Source organism: Oncorhynchus mykiss, chromosome 32, assembly GCF_013265735.2.
Source record: "Oncorhynchus mykiss isolate Arlee chromosome 32, USDA_OmykA_1.1, whole genome shotgun sequence".
NCBI lineage: Eukaryota > Metazoa > Chordata > Actinopteri > Salmoniformes > Salmonidae > Oncorhynchus > Oncorhynchus mykiss.
In genome coordinates this window covers 34,943,525-34,967,552 of record NC_050572.1, presented here as the reverse complement: position 1 = coordinate 34,967,552, position 24,028 = coordinate 34,943,525, and the positions used below count along the sequence as shown (strand labels likewise).

At 44.4% G+C, this 24,028-nt stretch overlaps 1 protein-coding gene across 2 annotated transcripts; it reads right to left on the bottom strand.

Annotated features, from left to right (window-relative positions):
• Positions 1-958: 958 nt before the first annotated feature.
• On the bottom strand, positions 959-6,816 carry LOC110489330 (zinc finger protein 706). Of its 2 annotated transcripts, none has more exons than XR_002468550.2 (4): positions 6,722-6,816; positions 4,910-5,051; positions 2,538-2,703; positions 959-2,439 (listed from the first exon to the last, which is right to left on the bottom strand). XR_002468550.2 is itself a non-coding variant. In XM_021562058.2 (4 exons), exons 2-3 carry the CDS (start codon positions 5,042-5,044, stop codon positions 2,608-2,610), a joined length of 231 nt encoding a protein of 76 aa, XP_021417733.1. In that variant the 5' UTR covers positions 5,045-5,051; positions 6,722-6,816; the 3' UTR covers positions 959-2,439; positions 2,576-2,607. The 2 variants fall into 2 exon arrangements, 1 of the variants encoding a protein (XP_021417733.1); XM_021562058.2 differs by having other exon boundaries at positions 2,576-2,703.
• Positions 6,817-24,028: the final 17,212 nt, after the last annotated feature.

Below are 24,028 nucleotides of genomic sequence, written 5' to 3'. Positions count from 1 at the left end.
CAGGAACTGGAACATGCTGTCCTGCACGTTGATCCAGAGCATGCCAAACATGCTTGTGAGTATGCAGGACATGGAAGAATGTTGATATTTTCAGCTTCTGGGAATTGTGTACAGATCCTTGCAACATGGGACCGCGCATTATCATCCTGAAATATGAGTTGTTGGCGGCGGATGAATGAAACAATGGGCCTCAGGATCTCGTCACAGTTTCTCTGTGCATTCAATTTAAATTGCCATCGATAAAATGCAATTGTGTTCGTTGTCCATAGTTTATTTCCCCATACCATAACCCCACCGCCACCATGGGGCACTCTGTTCACAATGTTGACATCAGCAAACCGCTTGCCCACGCGATGCAGGATTCATCCATGAAGAGCACACTTCTTCAGTGTGCCAGTGGCCATCAAAGGTGAGCATTTGTCCACTGAAGTCAGGTCAAGACCCTGGTGAGTACGACGAGCACGCAGATGGGCTTCCCTGTGACGGTTTCTTCTGACAAATTCTTCAGTTGTGCAATTCCAGTTTCATCAGCTATCGGGGTGTCTGATCTCAGATGATACTGCATGTTAAGAAGCTGGATGTGGAGGTCCTGAGCTGTCATGGTTAAAATTGGTCTGCGCTTGGACATACTACCAAATTCTCTACAACGACATTGGTAGAGAAATTACTACTCCAGCAACAGCTCTGGTGGACATTCCACCAATCAGCATGCTCCATCAAAATTTGAGAAAAAACTGTGAGTATGTTGTGTGGAAAAACTGCACATTATAAGGTGGCCTGTTATTGTCCTCAGCACAAGGTGCACTTGTCTAATGAGCATGCTGTTTAATCAGTTTATTGAAATGCCCCACCTGTCAGGTGGATGGATTATTTTGGCAAAGAAGAAATGCTCACTAACATGGATGTAAACTTATGTAAATTCATGAACATTTGAGAAATAAACTTTTTGTACATATGGAACTTTTCTGGGATCTTTTATTTCAGTTCATGAAACATGGGACCAACACTTTATATGTGGTGTTTACATTTTTGTTCAGTATAATATATTGATATTGAGTGTGAGAATGGCATATGAATAACACCCATTACCTCTTTCATAACGACGGATCTTCGCATTCGACTTATAACCATACTTCACTCTTAAACTATTCACATCTACAGTAATTCAGATAATTACATCACCCTTTGTCATATATTATATGGATCCAATCAAAGCTGTAAAGTACTCTGACATGTGCAACGCTACATTTCTACCCTTTTGATGACTGTTGTCTTGTTGAACCAAGAATTTCTCATTGTCTCTTTTAGATGTACTACACATGGTTCAATTAAAACTCAAAAAATATGGACCATAAGTGCGTGACAAATTACATTTTTTTTTTTTACATTTCTTTAATTATACTTTGAACAAGTACAAGTTAGTAGCAATGGCAAATGTCATTCCTATTTGTTTGCAGATTTTCTATGTACAGAGGATCCAATACACAGGAATGTGTCATTGTCAATATATTTATGGAGGACTGTGTACTGCTATATTTGTAATAAAATAAGTAAAATATATATTGTAGAGGTTGATTTGATGCAGAAGTGAGAGGAATTGCCAGTGAACACAGACCTCCAGAAACTCCAACCCCTCTCCAGCTACATAGCATTCCAGTATATTGGAAATACATTTGAAAATACTTGTAAGTATGCATTTGTCTGGTATCAGTATAGACGGAATGGCGTTTAACTTGCATTTGGAAGCAACACATTTTCTGCTAGATTTACAAGGCATACATATTCTCTCTCACACACAAAACATATTCACTGATTTCCTTCAGAATGGATCAAATAGGCAGAGGAATGATTTCATATATATTGCTACATTTCTTGGAAATGGTCAAATGCAAAATACAACTGTTACAACGTGGACCAGGTGACTATCCACAGTGATTTTGGCACTATTTCAACCAGGGCCTTTTACAGGCAGAACAAGACTCTGTCTTAGGCAAATAACAAATCCTTTCCACTATGACACCATTCTCAAAGAAAGCAGAAATGATTTGCACAAGAGTGTATGGGAGGAGGTATAGAAAAGAGTTGGTGGTTAAAGTAAGACAGTGGTACACAACTGAGAAAAAGTTGCAAAAACAGTAACACCCTGATACTTTTAGACGTGTAACAGTCTAGATGTTACTGAATCAGGTATTAATGAAGGAAGCAGCATGGGGAAAAGGGATGTAGGTAGAGTGGGCTCATATAATTAAGATGGGCGCTTCAAAAGAGTCTGAAGTTCAGGGATGGTTGGACATATAATATGGGGTGCTGGTGTGCTTCTGCCCCCCTTTTTATGTCATTGTCACAAATATCCCCCACCCATGTCCAGGGGTCTCAGTATTTTGTCTCTTGACGCCATTAAGTTCCAGTTGCAGCGCTCTAATCGTGGTCATCGTGTGTCTGTGAATCACAACATGAAAGGCGATGAGTGACAACATATCCACATATTGAGTCATACAAAATACAACTTTAGCATAGGGAAAGAGTTTGCTTCTAACATGTAAACTGGGAGTCTGAATGATGAGAGCATCTTAACCCAGCTGTAGGTCCATTGTGTGTGTTGGTCTTTTAAGCCTCAACATCATCCAGCTCTGGGGGCATTGGGGATTTGGGATGCTTGCTCTCAAAGTGCTGCTTGAACGTCTTCGGGTCCGGCATCTGCGTCTGTAAGGGTCAGGTAAGGGACGGAGGATATCAACAATTGTTGGCTGAGACTGAATTTTCAGGTGATAAACGATAAACAAAGCAATAAAATGCATCAAAGTCCTACACATCACACAGGCCAGTACAATGGACTAGACACAAAGAGAAATCTAAAAGGTAGGGATGTCAAACGTTCAGGCTGCTGTACAGACGATGGAGGCTCTAGTCTAGAGCACCTGGTTAAAATGTGGTTGAGAGCATTATTTTACTCTCTAAATGGTTAAATGAGTGAGAAAGAGATGTCATTGTTGCAATAGTTTGCGAGTGGGCAACAAACTACATTACCAAAAGTATGTGGACAGCTGCTCGTCGAACATCTCATTCCAGAATTATGGGCATATGGCGTTGGCTCCCCCTTTGCTGCTATAATAGCCTCCACTCTTTTGGGAAGGCTTGCTGCGGGGACTCCCGTTCTGTGAGATTGTGTGGCCTACCACTTAAAGGCTGAGCCATTGTTGCTCCTAGACGTTTCCAATTGACAATAACAGCACTTATAGTTGACCGGGGCAGCTATAGCAGGACAGAAATTTGACTAACTGACTTGTTGAAAAGGTGGTGCCATGTTGAAATTCACTGAGCTCTTCAGTAAGGCCAATGTCTGTCTATGGAGATTACATGGCTCTGTGCTCGATTTTATACACCTGTCAGCAACGGGTGTGGCTGAAATAGCCAAATCCACTAATTTGACGGGTGTCCACATACTTTTGTATATATAGTGTATACTATCATCTTAAATAGACATGTTGAAATATTTTGCCATAGTAAATTGTATATTCTGCGAATTTCCCTAATGTGGACAGTTTGTGTTAATAACCTACACAAACCTTCATTTTCACCCCAGAAAATGTTGTGGAATTACACATCCATTTTACCTCAGATTGGTGATATTAGTATAAAAGTGTATAGTTTTCAAGATGACATATGATTGACTGCTTAAAACAGATCAATATCTGTGGTTTTGTACCAATGATTTTGTCACACGTACTGGGTTATGCAGGACTTAGAAATGCCACATAAATTACTGAAATGGCAAAGAAAATGAAACGCGCTCTCTCTATAAAAGTCTATGGCCACACACCAATACATGGATTTGACAGTCAAACTGTCACTTAAATAGTGTCACTGTTGATATCCTATGTCGCGTCGTGATTTCGTTTAAGTTAAAGATAGCTAACAAAAAAGTGGTCTGTTTCCTACCGAAATCAACACCTGACATTTCAAGATAAAAATGGAATTCCTCTACAAGTTCATCTAACCAACCGTGTATAGGTTATTCCAAGTGTGAATAGTGTTACTTCAAACAGTGCTACACCACCATTTAACCCCCATTCTATTGATTTCAGCGTGACATTGATGGAAGTGATGAACAAAAAAAGAGTTGCATTACACTTACCGTGTTGGCGACCCACTTGAATCAAAATGCAACACTTCTAAATGTAGGCCTAGCTAGCTGTCTACTACACATTGTCCTCTAACCAGTGATGTACACATTATTCCCAGATTCCGTTTGGTTTTTGAGCTGTGTTAGTTTTAACAGGACGTGTAACCTCATCTCCCCCTCTCGCACAATTGATTTCAATGTGATATTGTTATGAGCGATTTACAAAAAAGTGTTGCATTTGTCTTGGTCAACCCCCAAATCAAAATGAATCACAAATCTATCTGACGGTCTTCTGCAAGTTGTTCTCTAACCAGTGATGTAAGAAACCTCCAGTTTCATGTTCTTTTTTTTTTTATTGTGGGTTTCAAGAGCGCCTACAATCTGATTTCCCCCCTAATTGATATCAGTTATTTGTCACTTGTCAAAACAACAGGGTTTTTGGTGTGTGTGCCATTAATACAAAAGTACTATGATTATTATTGTTGCACATGTGCAAATAGTACATTTTATGTTTAGGTCTTCAATATAAACAAACAGTTTCTGCATATTGGTTATTGATTTGGACACATTGTCAACAGAAAGCAGCACCACCATCATTTTCAACTTAAGGTTCATGACTATTTTATTGAACTCTCAACATCAATTTCTAATGGTTATGTACTTAATCAGGTAAAAACTGCTGAATGATTACAAAAACATGCTGAAGTTTATTTTGATGATATACCAGGAATCACCAAAATGAGTTTGGCCTGCCTTCTAAAGGCACATACAGTACCAACCACTAACCCGACAGACGGGACAGGTGTGGACCAGTGCTGCCTTGGCTGCAGTCTTCTGGTCTGCTGCCGCTCCCTTCTTCTTAGCAGCTGCAGCCTTGGCGTTCTTTTGCTGGGATTGAATCTTCTGTTGACCGCGAGCCATGGCCTACCTGAGAGAAACAGACATAGAAAAATGCTACCCATTTGCATTTATCTGTTGATACTAGTATCTCAGTCTTCGTCAGAGGTCTAGCCATCTATTTAGAGAACGTACAAGTGAATTTAGCTACACAAGAGACTAGCCAGCTGACACCTAAACAAGAGATTCTGTAATATTATATAGCTAGCTAGTATTTGGTAAACAATCGTTTATGTAACAGCCTAGCTATAAGATGTATAGCTCTCCTGACCTATTCTGTCTCAGCCTCCAGTATTTATGCTGCAATAGTTTGTGTCGGAGGGCTAGGGTCAGTCTGTTATATCTGGAGTATTTCTCCTATCTTATCCGGTGTCCTGTGTGAATTTAAGTATGCTTCTCTCTCTCGGAGGACCTGAGCCCTGGGACCATGCCTCAGGACTACCTGGCCTGATGACTCCTTACTGTCCCCAGTCCACCTGCTGCTCCAGTTTCAACTGTTCTGCCTGCGGCTATGGAGCCCTGACCTGTTCACCGGATGTGCTACCTTGTCCCAGACCTGCTGTTTTCAACTCTCTAGAGACAGCAGGAGCGGTAGAGATACTCTGAATGATCGGCTATGAAAAGCCAACTGACATTTACTCCTGAGGTGCTGATCTGTTGCACCCTCGACAACCACTGTGATTATTATTATTTGACCCTGCTGGTCATCTATGAACATTTTAACATCTTGGCCATGTTCTGTTATAATCTCCACCCGGCACAGCCAGAAGAGGACTGGCCACACCTCATACCCTGGTTCTGCTCTAGGTTCCTTCCTAGGTTCGGGCCTTTCTAGGGAGTTTTTCCTAGCCACCGTGCTTCTACATCTGCATTGCTTGCTGTTTGTGGTTTTAGGCTGGGTTTCTGTACAGCACTTTGTGACATCAGCTGATGTAAGAAGGGCTTTATAAATACATTTGATTGATTGATATAAGATGTAGGCATGCTATACTATTTAATGGCTAAAATGTTGTTAAAGTGGACATCGTTTTAACAACTTTGCACATATGAAACAGACAATCATAATCAATAAAAAACAAAATTCCCAGTTTATGCTACCAAACCAACTTTAAGAGGTTTTAAACTAGGTTTATTATTGTCTGCTCTGGTAAGAATGTGATGAGCATAAAATAAGAACCACAACAGGCCATTCCAGTGCAGTGTCTAACTGGGGTGTATTCAATAGGAAGAACTGACCTGTGTCCAATAGAAACTCGTTTTCGTTGCGAAACGTTTTGTAACCGTTTGCTACGGTGTGCACTAATAACTATACCCCGTCTTGATACTTCGCTCTTCTAGCTAGACAACTTTAGTTAGTTGGCAAAGAGAGCTAGCTAGCTAGCAATCAAAGCCAATATATATCTAGTAAGCTAGCCAATTAATTGGTAACAGTTGGCGTGGTTTAATGATAATTGCTAAGACCAACACGTCTGCGGCGCGAACTGAAACAAAATACAAAATGGTTAGCCAGTTCTAACAACGATGGCTAACGTTAAGTTATCAGTTAGCTAGCTAGCTAGCTGCTTAGCTGACATTGCAGAACTGAATAGTTAAACCAAAACGAACATTACCCAAGTGTTTATTTGGCTATTAGTTGTACAAACCGATATTTGTGCTCTTCAATCTAATCAACCAAATGTTAATTTAGGGAAAAAAAAATACCTTCGCGTTGCTTCGCCCTTCTCCTTCTTCTTCTTCTTCTTCTTCGGTGAGGTTTATCGCTGGTTGGCATCCAACGTTATGGTGCATTACCGCCACCTACCGTACTGGGGTGCGGACCAGAGACGGAGAAACTAAATCCTACCTGCCACCCCCGTTGCTCTTAAAAAATATAACAAACTATTTGAGACTATATCTAATGACGTTCTTGTCAATAACCTCTTTAAACTCATTTCCTGTATCCCCTTCTCCCTCATACTAGATCTCAGCCTCTCTCTTTCCCTCTGATAAAGCCCACACTGTATCAATACATCAAATCAAATCAAATTTAATTTGTCACATACACATGGTTAGCAGATGTTAATGCGAGTGTAGCGAAATGCTTGTGCTTCTAGTTCCGACAATGCAGTAATAACAAGTAATCTAACTAACAATTCCAAAACTACTGTCTTGTACACAGTGTAAGGGGAAAAAGAATATGTACATAAGGATATATGAATGAGTGATGGTACAGAGCAGCATAGGCAAGATACAGTAGATGGTATCGGGTACAGTATGTACAAATGAGATGAGTATGTAAACAAAGTGGCATAGTATAGTATAAAGTGGCTAGTGATACATGTATTACATAAGGATACCGTCGATGATATAGAGTACAGTATATACGTATGCATATGAGATGAATAATGTAGGGTAAGTAACATTTATATAAGGTAGCATTGTTTAAAGTGGCTAGTGATATATTTACATCATTTCCCATCAATTCCCATTATTAAAGTGGCTGGAGTTGAGTCAGTGTCAGTGTGTTGGCAGCAGCCACTCAGTGTTAGTGGTGGCTGTTTAACAGTCTGATGGCCTTGAGATAGAAGCTGTTTTTCAGTCTCTCGGTCCCAGCTTTGATGCACCTGTACTGACCTCGCCTTCTGGATGATAGCGGGGTGAACAGGCAGTGGCTCGGGTGGTTGATGTCCTTGATGATCTTTATGGCCTTCCTGTGACATCGGGTGGTGTAGGTGTCCTGGAGGGCAGGTAGTTTGCCCCCGGTGATGCGTTGTGCAGACCTCACTACCCTCTGGAGAGCCTTACGGTTGAGGGCGGTGCAGTTGCCATACCAGGCGGTGATACAGCCCGCCAGGATGCTCTCGATTGTGCATCTGTAGAAGTTTGTGAGTGCTTTTGGTGACAAGCCGAATTTCTTCAGCCTCCTGAGGTTGAAGAGGCGCTGCTGCGCCTTCTTCACGATGCTGTCTGTGTGAGTGGACCAATTCAGTTTGTCTGTGATGTGTATGCCGAGGAACTTAAAACTTGCTACCCTCTCCACTACTGTTCCATCGATGTGGATAGGGGGGTGTTCCCTCTGCTGTTTCCTGAAGTCCACAATCATCTCCTTAGTTTTGTTGACGTTGAGTGTGAGGTTGTTTTCCTGACACCACACTCCGAGGGCCCTCACCTCCTCCCTGTAGGCCGTCTCATCGTTGTTGGTAATCAAGCCTACCACTGTTGTGTCGTCCGCAAACTTGATGATTGAGTTGGAGGCGTGCGTGGCCACGCAGTCGTGGGTGAACAGGGAGTACAGGAGAGGGCTCAGAACGCAACCTTGTGGGGCCCCAGTGTTGAGGATCAGCGGGGAGGAGATGTTGTTGCCTACCCTCACCACCTGGGGGCGGCCCGTCAGGAAGTCCAGTACCCAGTTGCACAGGGCGGGGTCGAGACCCAGGGTCTCGAGCTTGATGACGAGCTTGGAGGGTACTATGGTGTTGAATGCCGAGCTGTAGTCGATGAACAGCATTCTCACATAGGTATTCCTCTTGTCCAGATGGGTTAGGGCAGTGTGCAGTGTGGTTGAGATTGCATCGTCTGTAGACCTATTTGGGCGGTAAGCAAATTGGAGTGGGTCTAGGGTGTCAGGTAGGGTGGAGGTGATATGGTCCTTGACTAGTCTCTCAAAGCACTTCATGATGACGGATGTGAGTGCTACGGGGCGGTAGTCATTTAGCTCAGTTACCTTAGCTTTCTTGGGAACAGGAACAATGGTGGCCCTCTTGAAGCATGTGGGAACAGCAGACTGGTATAGGGATTGATTGAATATGTCCGTAAACACACCGGCCAGCTGGTCTGCGCATGCTCTGAGGGCGCGGCTGGGGATGCCATCTGGGCCTGCAGCCTTGCGAGGGTTAACACGTTTAAATGTCTTACTCACCTCGGCTGCAGTGAAGGAGAGACCGCATGTTTTCGTTGCAGGCCGTGTCAGTGGCACTGTATTGTCCTCAAAGCGGGCAAAAAAGTTATTTAGTCTGCCTGGGAGCAAGACATCCTGGTCCGTGACTGGGCTGGGTTTCTTCCTGTAGTCCGTGATTGACTGTAGACCCTGCCACATGCCTCTTGTGTCTGAGCCGTTGAATTGAGATTCTACTTTGTCTCTGTACTGGCGCTTAGCTTGTTTGATAGCCTTGCGGAGGGAATAGCTGCACTGTTTGTATTCGGTCATGTTACCAGACACCTTGCCCTGATTAAAAGCAGTGGTTCGCGCTTTCAGTTTCACACGAATGCTGCCATCAATCCACGGTTTCTGGTTAGGGAATGTTTTAATCGTTGCTATGGGAACGACATCTTCAACGCACGTTCTAATGAACTCGCACACCGAATCAGCGTATTCGTCAATGTTGTTATCTGACGCAATACGAAACATCTCCCAGTCCACGTGATGGAAGCAGTCTTGGAGTGTGGAGTCAGCTTGGTCGGACCAGCGTTGGACAGACCTCAGCGTGGGAGCCTCTTGTTTTAGTTTCTGTCTGTAGGCAGGGATCAACAAAATGGAGTCGTGGTCAGCTTTTCCGAAAGGGGGGCGGGTCTTATATGCGTCGCGGAAGTTAGAGTAACAATGGTCCAAGGTCTTTCCTCCCCTGGTTGCGCAATCGATATGCTGATAAAATTTGGGGAGTCTTGTTTTCAGATTAGCCTTGTTAAAATCCCCAGCTACAATGAATGCAGCCTCCGGATAAATTGTTTCCAGTTTGCAGAGAGTTAAATAAAGTTCGTTCAGAGCCATCGATGTGTCTGCTTGGGGGGGGATATATACGGCTGTGATTATAATCGAAGAGAATTCTCTTGGTAGACATGCTCCACGGTCTCTGTTTCCTGGCAATAATCACACTTTCCGAATACATTTAATGTATTATTCAACCCGCCGTGTCACACTCTTAATCCTGTAAAAATAGCCTCCTTTCTTCTGTCCTTTCCTGCCAATCTCCCCTCCCAGAATTTCCTCTGCACTTGAAAGAAATGCCTTCCCTTAGTATCTCTATTCCACTGCTTTTGTCATCTCTGCACCATCACTGTCCAAATCAGTCTTTTTGCCTCTGCCTTGCGCATTAAAACTACAACATCAACATCTCCACTACTAATTGCTTGTTTAGCCAGTACATCAACTGCCTTGTTCCCCTTCACCTCCACATAGGCTGGGACACAAGTAAATCTTATCTGTATACCCATTTGTTTACTCCTGCCATGGGTTTGTAGTACCTCATAAAGCATGTCTTCTCTGCTACGTGAGCTAAAGGACTGGATACCCATCAACACCGCACATGAATCAGAGCAAATAACTAATATGTCTGGCTTGACTTTCTCCACCAACTGCAAGCCAACAGTATTGCCATCAGCTCCGCCGTATACACATCCATATGATCTGTAATGCGTTTCTGTAGTCTCTCCAACACTTCTAGATCCACTACTGGAGGTGGGAGTAGCCATGGTGGATTCACAGGGATAGCTACCTTTGGACTAAACTCCATTCCATACAGTCCCATCTCCTTAGCCTGGGTATTACCCAACCACCCAAATCTTGTGTTCTGTCTTCACTCATGTTCCCAGCATGCCTGAAAAATCCCTTTCGCAGGATGAGACACCACATTTCCCTGTAGGTTAACCCATTAATTAATTGCCAGCTGCTGTCTCCGTATCTGCAATGGCCTATCCCCCATCTCTACCTGTAGTGCATCCACTAGGGAGTTCCGAAACGGCCCACTACATATTATTGCCCCTGTATGACATCTAGCCTTTCCAATGAGGCCCGGGCTGCCGAACCATTCACTATGCTGCCATAGTCTATTACAAATTGGATAAATGCAAGATACATGGTCCTCAATGAGGAACGCCCAGCCCCCCACTCCTTCCCGGTCAGACAGCACATCACAGTTAGCACCTTCTTACTCTTTCCCACCCCTCTCTCAATGTGTTCTGCTCAGGTCAGTCTAGTGTCAAAGTATACCTCAAGGAACCTGAAGGCCCCCACCCTCTCCAAGTTTCTCCCATATAACCTCAAGCATACCTCATCTCTCACCTTCCTCCTAGTAAAGAACACTGTCTGAGTTTTCTCTACAGAGAACCTGAATCCCCACATGAATGCCCACCGCTCTACCTCATCAATTGCTTCCTGTACCTTCCTGACTATGTACGGCACATTTCTTCCCCTCTGCCACAAGGCCCCATCATCTGCAAATAACGACCTCCCAATATCCGGCCGTACCCGAGAGTAAACATAATTGACCGTGTCATGACTGTCCGGTGAGGATCACAATGGATTAGATCAGCTTGGCAATGGTTGACAATAACCAGACCTCCTCTCACCGGCAGAGAGGAGGAGGAAACTGGTATGGGGGTTTTGACACCTCCACACCCTATCGTAAATTAAGGTAGAAGAAGACTCTCTCTTGTCCCCTCCAGCTTTGGCGAAAGGGATGTACTTTGTTAACAGACTGTTTCCTGCCGAAACTCTAACACGTTCAAAAAAGTGAATACTGGAACAATATTTCTAACACAAGAATGTTGGGAATGGTCGTTGGGGAGATATGGAAAACACATGTCATATTGTTTTTAATTTTGTGATGTCATTAAAAACTGTATGGACTAAATACTGTAACTTGGAAAGTATATCCCCTTTATGTGTCAAGTTTCCACCCAATACATTGTGCATATGATATGAACATATATGACAATATTTTTGTTAAGATAGGAATGTGATTTTAGGAGTCATAAGAGATAACTTCCAATCATATCCTTTGCACATTAAGTAGCCGTGCCCTGAGTGAGGTCAGAAGAGCGTGTCAGCCTGGTGGACCCGTCCTTTTTGACCAGAGTGTTTAAAAGGACTGGCTAATAATGAACATTTCAGACCAAAACATTGCCCGGTTGCAGCTGTGCGTGTAAAGTGGTCTAAATCCTGAACCCTTAATAATCAACACAAGGTGTAGGCGAGGACCTAATTTCTCAGACAATCACTGTTACAGCTGATTAGCTATCCTGAATCAAATATCTCAAACTCTTCAAACTATCCTACTACTCTTTTCAAAACACCATAGTATGATACTCTCATCATCCCACTGGAACCACCATAGGCTGGCTGGCTTGTCTACAAATAAGCAGCTTCTGGAGTGAATGGAACAGAGTGAACTCTGTAGTTCTGTTCAGGACTACACAACAAACAAAGGCACCCATACATAAATACATTCATGATTTCTTATTCCAAATGGGCGGCGGTTTGTGTGCAAACTATATGATTAATGTAAGAATAGTTCTGAAATGTATCGATGATTTAAAAAAAAATTATCTCGCTCCTTTTCCATGTCGTGGTGTAGAAAGCCACCATATTTTAAAAGACCGCTAAGGACCTTTGTCTCATGTATTAAGTGTGTATGTTATCTTGTGGTTATTTAGTTAGCTAGTAAATAAATAATTCAACCAATTTGTGTAGTACTGAATCATGAGTACAGCTGGGGTTTTTGCAGATCCAAGTAGGTTACAGCTTTTTATTTAACTAAGCAAGTCATTTAAGACCAAATTAATTTCTATTTACAATGACAGCCTTCCAAGGGCAAACGGGTGCTACCATATGGTCCTGGAAATCACAGCTGGATGTGACGCAGCCTGGATTTGAACAAGGTGATGCTTCTTGCACTGAGATGCAGTGCCTTATACCACTGCCCCACTTGGGAGTTCAACTGTCCAGAATGATGATATGATAAGAGGTTATGATTAATAAGATGACTGTTTATGGATGTAATAGATATACAGTTGAAGTTGGAAGTTTACATACACTTCGGTTGGAGTCATTCAAACTCGTTTTTCATCCTCTCCACAAATTTCTTGATAAGCAAACTATAGTTTTGGCAAGTCGGTTATTAAGACATCTACTTTGCGCATGACACAAGTAATTTTTCCAACAATTGTTTGCAGACAGATTATTTCACTTACAATTCACTGTATCACATTTCCAGTGGGTCAGAAGTTTACATACACTAAGTTGACTGTGCCTTTAAACAGCTTGGAAAATGTCATGGCTTTAGAAGATTCTGATTGGCGAATTGACATCCTTTGAGTCAATTGGAGGTGTACCTGTGGATGTATTTCAGGGCCTAACTTCAAACTCAGTGCCTCTTTGCTTGACATCGTGGGAAAATCAAAAGAAATCAGCCAAGACCTCAGAAAAAAAAATGTAGACCTCCACAAGTCTGGTTCATCCTTGGGAGCAATTTCCAAATGCCTGAAGGTACCACGTTCATCTGTAGAAACAGTAGTATGCAAGTATAAACACCATGGGAACACGCAGACTTTATCAGCAGCCTCAACAGCCTTGGTTTCTCAAATGATTGCCTCGCCTGGTTCACTAACTACTTCTCTGATAGAGTTCAGTGTGTCAAAAAGGAGGGCCTGTTGTCCGGACCTCTGGCAGTCTCTATGGGGATGCCACAGGGTTCAATTCTCGGGCCGACTCTCTTCTCTGTATACATCAACATCAATGATGTCGCTCTTGCTGCTGGTGATTCTCTGATCTACCTCTATGCAGATGACACCATTCTGTATACTTCTGGCCCTTCTTTGGACACTGTGTTAACTAACCTCCATGCGAGCATCAATGTCATATGTAATACATGTAACTCTCCTTCCGTGGACTCCAACTGTGCTTAAATGCAAGTAAAACTAAATGCATGCTCTTCAACTGATCGCTGCCCGCACCTGCCCGCCTGTCCAGCATCACTCTGGAGGGTTCTTACTTAGAATATGTGGACAAATACAAATACCTAGGTGTCTGGTTAGACTGTTAGGCTGTCTGGTTAGACTGGTTAGACTTCCAGACTCACATTAAGCATCTCCAATGCAAAATTAAATCTAGAATCGGCTTCCTATTTCGCAAACGAAGCATCCTTCACTCATGCTGCCAAACATACCCTCGTAAAACTGACTACCCTGCCGATCCTGTCATGTTGTGTCTTGTCTCTGTCCTTTCCCTTCACCCTGTCTCCCTCTGCTGGTCGTTGTTAGGTTACCTTTTCTCCCCCTCTTTCCCCCAGCTGTGCCTTGTCTCCTCCTAACCACCTCGTCACCCCTTTTCCCACCTGTTCCCTTTTTCCCTCTGATTAGGTCCCTATATCTCTCTCTGTTCCTGCTCCTGTCCTTGTCGGATTCTTGTTTGTTGTGTTTCATGCCTGAACCAGACTGTCGTCATGTTTGCTGTAACCTTGTCTTGTCCTGTCGGAATCTGCCGGTCCGTCTGAGCCTACCTATGTTTGGTAATTAAAGAAGCTCTGTTTAAGTTAATTCGCTTTTGGGTCCTCATTCACGCACCGTAACAGAAGAATCCGACCAAGAATGGACCCAGCGACTTCGGATCCTCTCCACTCAGCCGTCGGGATCCAGGGAGCGATGCTAGGCAGACACGAGCAGGAATTGTCTGCTGCTCGACATGCCGTTGAGACCCTGGCCACCCAAGTCTCCAACCTCACAGAACAGGTTCACCATCTCCGCCTCGATCCACCGGCCACTTCCAGGGCTTTCGAATCTCCGGAGCCCAGAATCAATAACCCGCCGCGTTACTCTGGGGAGCCCACTGAATGCCGCTCGTTCCTCACCCAGTGTGATATTGTGTTTTCTCTCCAGCCCTACACTTTCTCCAGGAGCACTGCTCGTGTCGCCTACGTCATATCTCTCCTTATTGGACGGGCTCGTGAGTGGGGCACGGCAATCTGGGAGGCAAGGGCTGAGTGTACTAACCAGTATCAGGACTTTAAGGAGGAGATGATACGGGTTTTTGATCGATCTGTTTTTGGGGAGGAGGCTTCCAGGGCCCTGTCTTCCCTATGTCAAGGTAATCGATCCATAACAGACTACTCTATTGAGTTTCGCACTCTTGCTGCCTCCAGTGGCTGGAACGAGCCGGCTTTGCTCGCTCGTTTTCTGGAGGGTCTCCGCGCAGAGGTAAAGGATGAGATTCTCTCCCGGGAGGTTCCTTCCAGCGTGGATTCCTTGATTGAACTCGCTATTCGCATTGAGCGACGGGTTGATCTTCGTCACCGAGCTCGTGGAAAGGAGCTCGCGTTCTCCGTTGCCCCCCTCTCCGCATCACTACCATCTTCCTCTGCCGGCTCGGGTGCTGAGCCCATGCAGCTGGGAGGTATCCGCATCTCGACTAAGGAGAGGGAACGGAGAATCACCAACCGCCTCTGTCTCTATTGCGGTTCCGCTGGTCATTTTGTCACTTCATGTCCAGTAAAAGGCCAGAGCTCATCAGTAAGCGGAGGGCTACTGGTGAGCGCTACTACTCCTGTCTCTCCTTCAAGATCCTGCACTACCTTGTCGGTCCATCTACGCTGGACCGGTTCGTCAGCTTCCTGCAGTGCCTTAATAGACTCTGGGGCGGAGGGCTGTTTTATGGACGAGACCTGGGCTCGGGAACATGACATTCCTCTCAGACAGTTAAAGGAGCCCACGGCCTTGTTCGCCCTGGATGGTAGTCCTCTCCCCAGGATTCAGCGTGAGACGCTACCTTTAACCCTCACTGTTTCTGGTAATCATAGTGAAACCATTTCTTTTTTAATTTTTCGTTCACCTTTTACACCTGTTGTTTTGGGCCATCCCTGGCTAGTTTGTCATAATCCTTCCATTAATTGGTCTAGTAATTCTATCCTCTCCTGGAACGTCTCTTGTCATGTGAAATGTTTAATGTCTGCTATCCCTCCTGTTTCCTCTGTCTCTTCTTCACACGCCGGTACCATAGTCCCCTCCTCCTCTCCCGCCGGAGCGGGGTTTTTTTTTGTCAAGAAGAAGGACGGGTCTCTGCGCCCCTGCATAGATTATCGAGGGCTGAATGACATAACAGTGAAGAATCGTTATCCGCTTCCTCTTATGTCTTCAGCCTTCGAGATCCTGCAGGGAGCCAGGTTTTTCACTAAGTTGGACCTTCGTAACGCTTACCATCTCGTGCGCATCAGGGAGGGGGACGAGTGGAAGACGGCGTTTAACACTCCGTTAGGGCACTTTGAATACCGGGTTCTTCCTTTCGGCCTCGCTAACGCTCCAGCTGTCTTTCAGGCATTAGTCAATGATGTCCTGAGAGACATGCTGAACATCTTTGTTTTCGTTTACCTTGACGATATCCTGATTTTTTCACCGTCACTCCAGATTCATGTTCAGCACGTTCGACGTGTCCTCCAGCGCCTTTTAGAGAATTGTCTTTTTGTGAAGGCTGAGAAGTGCACTTTTCATGCCTCCTCCGTCACATTTCTCGGTTCTGTTATTTCCGCTGAAGGCATTAAGATGGATCCCGCTAAGGTCCAAGCTGTCATTGATTGGCCCGTCCCTAAGTCACGCGTCGAGCTGCAGCGCTTTCTCGGCTTCGCGAACTTCTATCGTCGTTTCATCCGTAATTTCGGTCAGGTGGCAGCTCCTCTCACAGCCCTTACTTCTGTCAAGACGTGCTTTAAGTGGTCCGTTTCCGCCCAGGGAGCTTTTGATCTCCTCAAGAATCGTTTTACATCCGCTCCTATCCTTGTTACACCTGACGTCTCTAGACAGTTCGTTGTCGAGGTTGACGCGTCAGAGGTGGGCGTGGGAGCCATTCTTTCTCAGCGCTCCCTCTCTGACGACAAGGTCCACCCATGCGCGTATTTTTCTCATCGCCTGTCGCCGTCGGAACGTAACTATGATGTGGGTAACCGCGAACTGCTCGCCATCCGGTTAGCCCTAGGCGAATGGCGACAGTGGTTGGAGGGGGCGACCGTTCCTTTTGTCGTTTGGACTGACCATAGGAACCTTGAGTACATCCGTTCTGCCAAACGACTTAATGCGCGTCAGGCGCGTTGGGCGCTGTTTTTCGCTCGTTTCGAGTTCGTGATTTCTTATCGTCCGGGCTCTAAGAACACCAAGCCTGATGCTTTGTCTCGTCTCTTCAGTTCTTCAGTAGCCTCCACTGACCCCGAGGGGATTCTCCCTGAGGGGCGTGTTGTCGGGTTGACTGTCTGGGGAATTGAGAGGCAGGTAAAGCAAGCGCTCACTCACACTCTGTCGCCGCGCGCTTGTCCTAGGAACCTTCTTTTCGTTCCCGTTCCTACTCGTCTGGCCGTTCTTCAGTGGGCTCACTCTGCCAAGTTAGCCGGCCACCCTGGCGTTCGGGGTACGCTTGCTTCCATTCGCCAGCGTTTTTGGTGGCCCACCCGGGAGCATGACACGCGTCGTTTCGTGGCTGCTTGTTCGGTCTGCGCGCAGACTAAGTCCGGTAACTCTCCTCCTGCCGGCCGTCTCAGGCCGCTTCCTATTCCCTCTCGACCGTGGTCTCACATCGCCTTAGATTTTGTCACCGGACTGCCTTCGTCAGCGGGGAAGACTGTTATTCTTACGGTTGTCGATAGGTTCTCTAAGGCGGCTCATTTCATTCCCCTTGCTAAGCTTCCTTCTGCTAAAGAGACGGCACAAATCATCATCGAGAATGTTTTCAGAATTCATGGCCTTCCGTCAGACGTCGTTTCGGACAGAGGTCCGCAATTCACGTCTCAATTTTGGAGGGAGTTTTGCCGTTTGATTGGGGCTTCCGTCAGTCTCTCTTCCGGCTTTCACCCCCAGTCTAACGGTCAAGCAGAACGGGCCAATCAGACTATTGGTCGCATCTTACGCAGTCTTTCTTTTCGCAACCCTGCGTCTTGGTCAGAACAGCTCCCCTGGGCAGAATACGCCCACAACTCGCTTCCTTCGTCTGCGACCGGGCTATCTCCTTTTCAGAGTAGCCTCAGGTACCAGCCTCCGCTGTTCTCATCTCAGTTCGCCGAGTCCAGCGTCCCCTCCGCTCAGGCTTTTGTCCAACGTTGCGAGCGCACCTGGAAGAGGGTCAGGTCTGCACTTTGCCGTTATAGGACGCAGACTGTGAGGGCTGCTAATAAGCGTAGAACTAAGAGTCCTAGATATTGTCGCGGTCAGAGAGTTTGGCTCTCCACTCAGAACCTTCCCCTTAAGACGGCTTCTCGCAAGTTGACCCCGCGGTTCATTGGTCCGTTCCGTATTTCTCGGGTCATTAATCCTGTCGCAGTTCGACTTCTTCTTCCGCGATACCTTCGTCGCGTCCACCCGGTCTTCCATGTCTCCTGCATCAAGCCCGTCCTTCGCGCCCCCGCTCGTCTCCCCCCCCCCCCCCCCCATCCTTGTCGAGGGCGCACCCATCTACAGGGTCCGTAGAATTTTGGACATGCGTCCTCGGGCCGTGGTCACCAGTACCTCGTAGATTGGGAGGGGTACGGTCCTGAGGAGAGGAGTTGGGTTCCCTCTCGGGACGTGCTGGACCGTGCGCTGATCGAGGATTTCCTCCGTTGCCGCCAGGTTTCCTCCTCGAGTGCGCCAGGAGGCGCTCGGTGAGTGGGGGGGTACTGTCATGTTGTGTCTTGTCTCTGTCCTTTCCCTTCACCCTGTCTCCCTCTGCTGGTCGTTGTTAGGTTACCTTTTCTCCCCCTCTTTCCCCCAGCTGTGCCTTGTCTCCTCCTAACCACCTCGTCACCCCTTTTCCCACCTGTTCCCTTTTTCCCTCTGATTAGGTCCCTATATCTCTCTCTGTTCCTGCTCCTGTCCTTGTCGGATTCTTGTTTGTTGTGTTTCATGCCTGAACCAGACTGTCGTCATGTTTGCTGTAACCTTGTCTTGTCCTGTCGGAATCTGCCGGTCCGTCTGAGCCTACCTATGTTTGGTAATTAAAGAAGCTCTGTTTAAGTTAATTCGCTTTTGGGTCCTCATTCACGCACCGTAACAGATCCTTGACTTTGGCGATGTCATTTATAAAATGGCCTCCAACACACTACTCAGCAAATTGGATACAGTCTATAACAGTGCCATCAGTTTTGTCACCAAAGCCCCATTTACTACCCACCACTGCGACCTGTATGCTCTCGTTGGCTGGCCCTCGCTTCATATTCGTCGCCAAACCCACTGACTCCAGGTCATCTATAAGTTTGTGCTAGGTAAAGTCCCACCTTATCTCAGCTCACTGGTCACCATAGTAGCACCCACCCGTAGCACGCGTTCCAGCAGGAATATTTCACTGGTCACTCCCAAAGCTAATTCCTCGTTTGGCTGCCTTTCCCTCTGCTGCCAATGACTGGAAGAAATTTCAAAAATCACTGAAGCTGGAGACTCATATCTCCCTCACTAACTTTATGCACCAGCTGTCAGAGCAGCTCACAGATCACTGCACCTGTACATAGCCCATCTGTAAATAGCCCATCCAACTGCCTCATCCCCATACTGTTATTTTTTATTATTTCTTTATTGTTTTTTTGCTCCTTTGCAACCCAGTATCTCTACTTGCACATTCATCTTCTGCCCATCTATCACTCCAGTGTTTAATTGCTAAATTGTCATTATTTCGCCACTATGGCCTATTTATTGCCTTTACCTCCCTTACCTCATTTGCACACACTGAATATAGACTTTTTCTATTGTGTTATTGACTGAACGTTTGTTTATCCCATGTGTAACTCTGTGTTGTTTGTGTTGCACTGCTTTGCTCCATCTTGGCCAGGTCGCAGTTGTAAATGAGAACTCGTTCTCAACTGGCCTACCTGGTTAAATAAAGGTGAAATATATATATTTTTTAATTTAAGGAATCAATCAAATACTACTCCGGCAACATGTCATACTCTTTTGTTCCAGACAGCATCAGATACATGGGCTTCACATACTGAGACAGAGGGGCGCCCTTGCCCTTGCTCTGATGATTTCTCCGGTGAGATTCAGCCACTTGTGATTTGACAGAAAATGATGACTACATCAATATAATTGTATATTGTATATTTATATTGTATATTTGTATATTTTGTGTTTTTTTATTGTTAAAATATTTGAGGAAGTCTGGCTTCCTTTGGCATCCATGAATACACACCACTGTCTTAGACATGCTTGGAAGAGGATAGTTTAGGTGATGACTTGATGACTCACATTCTTAACCTTAAAGGAAAGAGGAAGCATGAGAGAGCTGTCTGCTGTGTGTGTCTGACCGTGTTTGTGTGAAAGAGAGAGTGCGTGAGAGAGAGTATATAGACCCCAATGTGTGTTTGTTAACCCTAGTTTCATGTCCACACCCCGGCTCAACTCCAACCCTAGCCCTAACCCTAAATACAGTTCGGTACAGTGTAATAATGAGTTATGACAATACTTGTTACACTATAATTACAGGAATAAACACAAAGTAATAGGGCACTGTGTTGTAATGTGTAAACATCCATATCGTGGAAGATTTAAAGGCCCTGTTCGTGGAGTCTGCATTCACGGTAAACGCTGCATATCTTGGCTCAATTCTAAATGACCTTTACATTTAAATGCGGATCGTCCGTCACACTTCCGCGATATGGATTGAATCCAGCCCTAACTTGAACTAAAATGAAATAGACTCAAACTCTGCCTGATGGAAGTTTGACATAAAACAAATGAAGAAAAACATATATTTTGGGCTGATATCCACTTCTGCTTTTGGGGTTTTCTTTCAGCCGGTCTCTTTCACAGTTTCACTACTGCTAAACTAGTGCCCTAACCCCACCTCCACCACTCCACCCCGCATCAACACTGGTACATCACAAGGTCAACGAAAGGATCCCAGAGGCCATGTTTCCGTTCACAATTATTTTCAGTACATTTCAGCTTTCTGTTTACTTCCCCTTGTTGGTTTAAAAAAACGTGATTGCATAATTCCACCTCCGACACCTTCAAAATAACAGCTATGCACGAGTCGGCTAGCTCGAATGGGATTGAATCTAGCCTTCAATCTACAAGTGTCAGGACACAGTTTAGACACGGTGTCTAAGCAATGCTGATTCCTTGGCTAGTGTGAGAATCCTAATCTTGAGAATGTAATCATGATGATCAGTGACAAAAACAAAAATGGTAGCAAAGGAAAAAGCACAACTTGCGTAATTACATGCACAGTATCACCCTTCACCCCACTGCCATCAAACCCATTTTATTATTTCACTTGTTGCTCAATTCAAGACCTTTACCCTTTTGACTCATGACGAATCAAATGATTCAGACAGACAGTAGTATAGGACAACAGTGTTGGTTGAAGAATGTGATATGCGTTAGCAACTGGTCAATTTGCTTCACACACTTGTTGATTTAGACAAGTCTTTTACATTGTGTAATACATTGAAATGATAAAATCACCCCAAAAAAGATATCACAATATTTAACGTATCACCACTTGCACTATTCAAAATAGTCCAAACATTTTTTCTTTGCATTGGCCATTTTAACCTTTGACATATGTTACAAAAGGCAAATATGCCGAGCAATGATGATACAGGGGGAAGAGCGTCATTTTTTTAAAGGGGGTAGATCAGCTTTAATATTGCATACAGATTGTGGCTTCTATCAATGTCATTGTCTGCATCATTTTCAGTCCCCCATTTATATATATTTTTATATATACAGTACCAGTCAAAAGTTTGGACACACCTACTCATCCAAGGGTTTTCTTGATTTTTTACTATTTTCTACATTGTAGAATAGTAGTGAAGACATCACAACTACGAAATAACACGTATGGAATCATGTAGTAACCAGAAAAGTGTTAAACAGCTTTGCACACTCTAAGCATTCTCTCAACCAGCTTCATGAGGTAGTCACCTGGAATGCATTTAAATTAAAAGGTGTGCCTTCTTAAAAGTTCATTTGTGGAATTTATTTTCTTCTTAATGCATTTGAGCCAATCAGTTGTGTTGTGACTAAGTAGGGGTGGTATACAGAAGATATCCCTATTTGGTAAAAGACCAAGTCCATATTATGGCAAGAACAGCTCATATAATCAAAGAGAAATGACAGTCCATCATTACTTCAAGACATCAAGGTCAGTCAATCTGGAAAATTTCAAGAACTCTGAAAGTTTCTTCAAGTGCAGTCACAAAAACCATCAAGCCCTATGATGAAACTGGCTCTCATGAGGACTGTCACAGGACAGGAAGACCCAGAGTTACCTCTGCTGCAGAGGATAAATTAATTAGAGTTAACTGCACCTCAGATTGCAGTCCAAATAAATGCTTCACAGAGTTCAAGTAACAGACACATCTCAACATCAACTGTTCAGAGGAGACTGTGTGAATTAGGCCTGTTTCTTGCTTGGGCCAAGAAACAAGAACAATGGACATTAGACTGGTGGAAATCTGTACTTTGGACTGATGAGTCCAACTGTGCGATTTTTGGTTCCAGCCACCGTGTCTTTGTGAGACGCAGAGTAGGTGAACGGATGATCTCTGCATGTGTGGTTCCCACCATGAAGAATGGAGGAGGAGGTCTGATGGTGTGGGGGTGTCTATGATTTATTTAGATTTCAAGACACACTTAACCAGCATGGCTACCACAGCATTCTGCAGAAACACGTCATCCCATCTGGTTTGCACTTAGTGGCACTATCATTTGTTTTTCAACAGTACAATGGCCCAAAACACACCTCCAGGCTGTGTAAGGGCTATTTGACCAAGAAGGAGAGTGATGGAGTGCTGTATCAGATGACCCGGCCTCCACAATCACCCGACCTCAACCCAATTGAGATGGTTTGTGTCACGCTGGTATAATCGATCGGGAGACAGATGCAGGAATATGTAATAGTTTTTTATTGTACCAAAATGACAGCGTGCCATGTAAAGGCACGGGGACGAAGACCAAACAAACACGTCTACAACACACAGGGTTGAAACCCAAACAAAAGAGCGAGGAGTACCTCTAATAAATAACAGAAGTGCACAATGATTATCACATGGGACGAGACCCGTAATCATCTGTGCCATCCACAATGGCACAAATGCCAAAACACACAGCACAGGTACTCACACGACCAACACACATTATAACAATAATCGACAGGACACTGGTAAACCAAGGGCACACTTACACAAATACTAATCACTGGGAATAGGGGCCAGGTTGGCGTAATGAAAGTTCCGGAGGGATCTGTGACAGGTTGGGATGAGTTGGACCGCAGTGACGGAAAAGCAACCAAAAAGTGCTCAGCATATATGGGGAACTCCTTCAAGACTGTTGGAAAAGCATTCCTCATGAAGCTGGTTGAGAGAATGCCAAGAGTATGCAAAGCTGTCATCAGGGCAAAAGGTGGCTAATTTGAAGAATCTGAAATCTAAAATACATTTTTATTTGTTTAAAACTTTTTGGGTTGCTACATGATTCCATATGTGTTAGTTTTGATGTCTTCACTATTATTCTACAATGTAGAAAATAGTAAAAAGTAAAGAAAAAAACATTGAATGAGTAGGTGTGTCCAAAGTTTATATTGTGTATATTAAGTGTATATTATTTTAAATATGTATATACAGTACATATTTTTTATATATTTTCCTTCTTTATTATTTTCCCCTAACCCTATCACCCCTCCCATAATTGGAGTAAAGTAACGGACAACAATACTTAGGCTTCTACTTCCAGCTTATACATACTATATACATTTTACAGACATTACATTTTACATTAGTTATCTGTTGTTTTTTGGGGGGGTCCCAGCCTTCAGCTACACTCAACCCCTCCCATCTATCTCTGAAGACCATTCAGTTTTGATTTCTAGCTGCCATATATTTTTCCTCTGTGCTGTGATGTTTCACAAAAGTTCTGAACCTTTCCATTCTCATAGTTTCTACAGATTGTAAATTAAAGATAATAATAGTAATAGTATTTTAATATTATTGATCGATTGACTCTGACTTTTGAAATCACTCAGCAGTGCTATTTGCAGAGTTAGCTCCAAGTAAATCTTGCAGTTTTTTAGCCATTCCTGAACCTGCTACCTAAAACAAGCTATATATGGGCAGTACCTGTCATGACTTCCGCCAAAGTCAGTCCCTCTCCTGGTTCGGGCGGCATTCGGTGGTCGGCGTTGCCGGCCTTCTAGCCATCGCCAATCCACCTTTCATTTTCCATTTGTTTTGTCTTGTCTTCCCACACACCTGGTTCCAATTCCATAATTACATGTTGTGTATTTAACCCTCTGTTTCTCCCAAGTGT